Below are 5621 nucleotides of genomic sequence, written 5' to 3'. Positions count from 1 at the left end.
ATAATAAAATATCATAAATTAACCTTAAACCTATTAGTAGTATTATGTATCTCTAATTCAAAAAGACATCCCAAAATATATAATTAACAAATTTTTACAAATTTTGTCACAATCAATTGACACATCTTTAATCTTGTTTTCAAAAATGTCATTTATAACTCATTGTTGTATATGATTGGTTAAACTTTTCCTTTTCCTATCGTATGTACTTTTCAAAAATTTGTCGTCTCTTATATTTTTATATACTATATTTTCCTTTAAAATATTTAGATAAATAAAACATGATTACCCCTAAGAGATGCATGTTTTAAATTACAAGATGACATTTTTAACAGTAAATAAAAAATTCACACCTTATCACCTTACAATGATTATGTTTTTATGTTTCCACTTTACGTATAATAATTTGAGCACCATATTGTGGTTGAAGAGTAACTAAATAGGATGGAGCATGAGCATAGGTTGGTGAAAGTTCAAATGAGAAATGTTGCAAAATCATTGCAATTGCCATCTTTGCTTCCAATAGGGAAAAATTTTGTCCAATGCAAATTCTAGGACCCCAACCAAATGGAAAAAATGAAACTCTACCATTTGTTGCTTTGGAAATTCCTCCAGAAAATCTCTCAGGATTGAAAATCTTAGCATCATCACCCCAAAGCTCGCAGTCATGGTGAAGCAAAATAATTGGTAAGAAAACTTCCACTCCAGTGGGTAATATTAAGTCTCCAAGTTTCACATCTTTCTCAATATTTCGAGAAAGGCCAGACACTGGAGGATATAACCTAAGAACCTCATACAAAATCATAGTCACCTGTCACAAAAATGTTTACATCACCAATAAGTATTAAGGTTGTTAGAAACACCACTAAGCCAAATATAAAGATAAGCTTTTAAATAGAGACCAAAAAGTGCATTTAGGACAACATAATAGTATAATACTTACAATCTTCAAATTATTTAGGCCATCAAAGTCTGGTTGTCTGTTGCCAAAGATAATTAATACCTCCTCTCTTGCACGTTGTTGCCATTCAGGGTACCTACTCAACAATATCATTGTCCAAACAAGCAAAACTGAAGTAGTCTCTTGTCCTGCAAAGTAAAACAACTTGCATTCCTCGACTACATCTTCAAGAGTCATTCCCACATTTTTGTTTTTTGTATTTTCTTTAATTTCTTTGTGATTTGATTCAAGAAGAATACTCAATAAGTCATTCCCAGTAGATTCACCTGCCTTTAGTGCCTTTTCCCTCTTGTTAATTATATCTTTAAGCGAAGATTTTATTTCTTTGTCAATTTCATTCATCTTTCTATGGACAATAACAGGTAAGAACCTACAAGAAAATATGTTGAAATAAAATTACAAGTAATAGAGAAAAAATGAAAATACTAAATGGATAAGTGTAGGATATGTAAAGATAAGTCTTACATCCATAAAGGAATGAAAGATTTAGTTACAACTTTCATTAGATGTTCAGCTAGCTCTCTTTGAAGTTGAAATATTCTTTTTCCTTCTTCATAGCTACTTCCAAATGATGTTCGAGAAATAGCATCACTAGCCAGATTTTGAAGCGATGGCCATATGTCTATTTCACATAACCCATCTGAAGACAACATTTCTTTCCATTCGCTAATCAAATCATTGCAACTCGCGAAGAAAGATGGCGTCATAATCTGTAATGTAATAATTAAAAATAACCAAAAGTTTAAACTTCACGTCATACTTTTTCTTCTAATAACATGTATCTTCTACTTTTTCTTGGATAAATTATTCCACTTGTACTGCTTTGGAAGCTAATTTTTTGGTCATGGCAAATTTGTTCGATTAGTTTCTCTCTTTGGTGAAGATGAATCACAATGATGGACTATTGATTCATATATACATCTGGAAATTGATCTGAATACTAAGGCTAGTTAGTTGCACCTAAGAAATCCTTAATGTTCCGTCATAGAAACATTAAGTTTTTATCTTGTGGACTTGAGAAAACCTTATCCACTTAATATCACAAAAGTGTTGTGTAGGTATCATTATGGTTAAGAACGTTTGGTTTGGTCTTCTCATTAAGTTTTTGAGAGACCCTTGGGTTGATGTTATTCCTCTTAGAACTAGGTTTCCCGGCTTTTATCTGTCTCTGAATAGAAGTATTATTCAATGGTAGAGGTTGGTATGTGGGAGGGGAATGCTTGGGTTTAGGACCTTAAGTGGAAAAGATCTTTCCTTTTTTTACCATGAGGAGGTTTTGACATCTGATATCCTCTTAGAAGTTAGGGACTTTATCCCTTCCTAGTTGTTTGATAAGTGGTGGTAGGACCAATCTAAATATGGTTCTTATTTTGTGGCTTTCACATACTCTTTTCTTCTCTCTCATGAGTTTCCTAAAAGACCACGAGGTCTTGTTGTTGGAGTCGGTTCTGTCTAGTAATTGAAGTAGATGGGCTCCCTCTAAAGTAAGTTTTTTCTCTTGGCAACTCATGCGGGATAAGATTCCTACTATAGATAATTTACTCAAGAGAGAGATCTCCATTGGTTCAGATAATGTCTCTTGCCCTTTTTGTTCGAGTTTTATAGAGTCTTCCTTTACTCTATTTGTGACTTGTGATGTAATGGTTTCTGTTTGGTATAGAATTTTTAATTGATTATAATGGTTTGTAGTTTTACCTAGGGATTCCTTGACCCCTTTTTAGATGTTTTTCCCTATTGGATGCATGTCTAGTCTTAATGGGAATGTCTTATGATTTGGAATATTATGATATGGTCGATCGGAAAATCTCATAATGATATAGTGTTCTCACGTAAGTTGGTGTGAGCGAAGGACGTGGAAGATATGATAATTTTTTTGGTTTAGAAATTGTATCTTAGTAGGTTTGTGGGTAACTCCTAGGCTTTCCCGTGATGGCTCTAGAACCCTATCCAGTATCTGAGCCAATAGCAGCTTGAGTGTCTTCGATCTCCTTTGGGGGTGTTCTTGGATCTCGATGAAGATTGATGTCATTTTTTTGCAGGTCTTTGAATAGGGAGATCCATGTTGTGTACCTATCTGGTGCTATTGGTTTTTGCCTTCTTACGATTTTCATCTCTTGTATTTTTTTCCTTCATTTTTTATTGGCTTCTTTTGGTGTTTTCCTTTTTTGGATGTTTTTTTTTCGTTTTTTCTGTTTTGTTAGTTGCTTCGGTACTTTCCTAGCCATTTTTCACTTATTGTAGTGTATTTTAAGCCCTTAATGTTATATATATATATATATATATATATATATATATATATATATATATATATATATATATATATATATATATATATATATATATATATATATATATATATATTTTGTGTATTTCTATTTGCTTTTTAAAAAAGACCTTTGAGTAGTAATGTCTGTCTAAATTTTATATCTGCCTTCATGTATAATTTTTTTTCTAATAAAATATGTTGTCGTTACCAAAAGATTTTGGATGATCACAAAAGTTGGCATTTAGTGTGTTTGTGGAGGTTCATCGAGTCATTGTTGGCCTAACCTCATTAATAAATATAATGATGGATGATGCAAACTTCTTAGGCTCTTTTTGCACTACGGGTGCATACACCTAACAAATTATTGACTTAGTGAATGAAATTTTTCAGTGGTTCTAATCCTGATGCCCTATAAAATATGTCAAACTTGTTGTCAAAATTGAAAGTTAACGAAGTCAATCTACTAATAGATTTCACTAGTGATCCCATTTTCATCAAGTAATTACATTGAGGAAGAAAAAGAAAATGTTTTTATTAGCTTTATTAGGTTCATTAACAACATCAAAAAGTGTTAAGTGTGATGTGTAAAGATGTTTAGTTACTAAAGTACCTAATATATACAAATATTTTAATGTAAAAGAGATTAAAATGTATAAAATAACATGATTAGATAAATTCTCTGATGTCAAAAGATTACCCAGTTGAATATTTATAGACAAACTCTATTGTATATTGATTGGGTATAAAATCTTGGTGGCCATGATAAACCTCAACAAATTTGAAAAATATTTGATTGTATTAATATTGTGTGGCTTACTATTGGCTAATGAGAGTTTATCTATCTATTATCTCATGTCTTGTTGATTTCGTCTAACATGTAATTTACTTTACGTTAATATAATAAAACATAAATCAAAATATTTTAGCTAATGTATTTCTTTATAATGTAAAATGTTAATTATTACCAGCCGTTTTCCTTAATATTTTAGCTAAATTACACAACTTTCAACTAATTAGCTATTAGTAACAAATTAACAACTTACATGGAATGTTTTATTATACTCCCTTCGTTTTCTATTATAAATCGCTTTGAAAAAAATTGTATTTTAATATAAGTCATTTTATAATTTCATAATTAATGATATTTTTCCTATTATATTTTTAAATATTTATTATTTTTACTTTTAATTATGTAAATTTATCTTTCACATGTTATTAATGATAAACAATTTTGTAAATATCTTCATAATTTCTCATTTTCACACTAGAGTTATTATTTTTTTTTAATATGTGTGAAAAGTCCAAAACGACTTATAATAAAAAACGGAGAAAATATACTATCTAATAGAAACTAACCTTCAATTTTTCTAGATGGAAAGCAGGGTTGATTAGTCTTCTATGCTTGCTCCACTTTTCTCCCTGATGACTTGCAAGACCACTAGCTAGCAACTTGAAAATCTTATAATTAGTCTTAGGAAATTCAGAGATCTTGTTCAATACATCTTTTATTTGCTCAGGTTCTGTGAGTGTCACCCTTGGTTTTGTTCCAAACCAAATAAAAGAATTCTTCCCTGCATACAATTACCAATTCTATAAGCTTTGAGTGTGTTGAGAAAGATATATACAACAAAACAAAAAAGATATATGAAACTATATATTTAAAATTATGTAAGATAATAGAAAGATTTCATGAAATAACTTCTATTAAGATGATTGAGAAAAGAACAAACGTACCATGAATTTTAACACTCTTTTGGATGTACGGACTGACACGTGGAACTATATCATCAGAGAGATTCATGGATTTGGTTTTAGCTTCCTTTTCCATCCTAAAAAGGTCCTTAACATCCCCAACCAAAATCCTATATGAATTACCATGAAGACCTTGGTCTCTTAACAGCTTCTCTAGCTTCTTTGGCCTTAGCCACAACCAATTCAACACACTCCAAGCACATATCAAACCAAGTGTCCATAGGATGAAAATTATGCCTGAAAACCATTCCATTTCTATGTTTGTTATTGGTGATACAAAAGAAGATAGAGAATGAAACAATAGGAAGTGAGGGTGTCTACATATAAGTAAATCAGAACCATGTATTTTATAGAGTTTGGGTGGCTAAAACTATGACATCCGGCACTAATTTCTATGTTATCTTTTGTTCTTTTCTATTTGGCTTTGTTGTTTTGTAATCGACATAGGAAACAATTGTCAATTTGATGAATTTATTTATTGATTTTTTTCCTTATGGAATTGTTAGGTGGGTAAAAGCTTGAAACGGACTAGATTTTACCTAATCTATTATTTAATCCGTTTAATTTTAGGAAATTTTTTTATTGACCCTACCTTCTAGGTCATCCGTGACGAAAATCTCAAAATATCCATAAACTTCGGAA

At 30.8% G+C, this 5621-nt stretch overlaps 1 protein-coding gene across 1 annotated transcript; it reads right to left on the bottom strand.

The window, feature by feature from the left end:
• Positions 1 to 250: 250 nt before the first annotated feature.
• Positions 251 to 5342, bottom strand: LOC131653355 (cytochrome P450 72A68-like). The gene is made up of 5 exons (XM_058923467.1): positions 4962 to 5342; positions 4584 to 4798; positions 1427 to 1671; positions 944 to 1331; positions 251 to 811 (listed from the first exon to the last, which is right to left on the bottom strand). The coding sequence occupies exons 1-5, from the start codon at positions 5230 to 5232 to the stop codon at positions 380 to 382; spliced, it is 1551 nt and encodes a 516-aa protein (XP_058779450.1). The 5' UTR covers positions 5233 to 5342; the 3' UTR covers positions 251 to 379.
• Positions 5343 to 5621: the final 279 nt, after the last annotated feature.

This window comes from Vicia villosa, linkage group LG2 (genome assembly GCF_029867415.1).
Source record: "Vicia villosa cultivar HV-30 ecotype Madison, WI linkage group LG2, Vvil1.0, whole genome shotgun sequence".
Lineage (NCBI taxonomy): Eukaryota > Viridiplantae > Streptophyta > Magnoliopsida > Fabales > Fabaceae > Vicia > Vicia villosa.
This window is presented reverse-complemented; position numbering and strand designations above follow the sequence as displayed.

Coding starts and splice junctions, on each gene's coding strand:
- LOC131653355 (XM_058923467.1), bottom strand. CDS start 5,232: ATGGAATGGTTTTCAGGCATAATTTTCATCCTATGGACACTTGGTTTG. Junction 4,799..4,961: donor AAAGAGTGTTAAAATTCATG/GTACGTTTGTTC, acceptor AATTGTATGCAG/GGAAGAATTCTTTTATTTGG. Junction 1,672..4,583: donor TCCATCTAGAAAAATTGAAG/GTTAGTTTCTAT, acceptor ATTACATTACAG/ATTATGACGCCATCTTTCTT.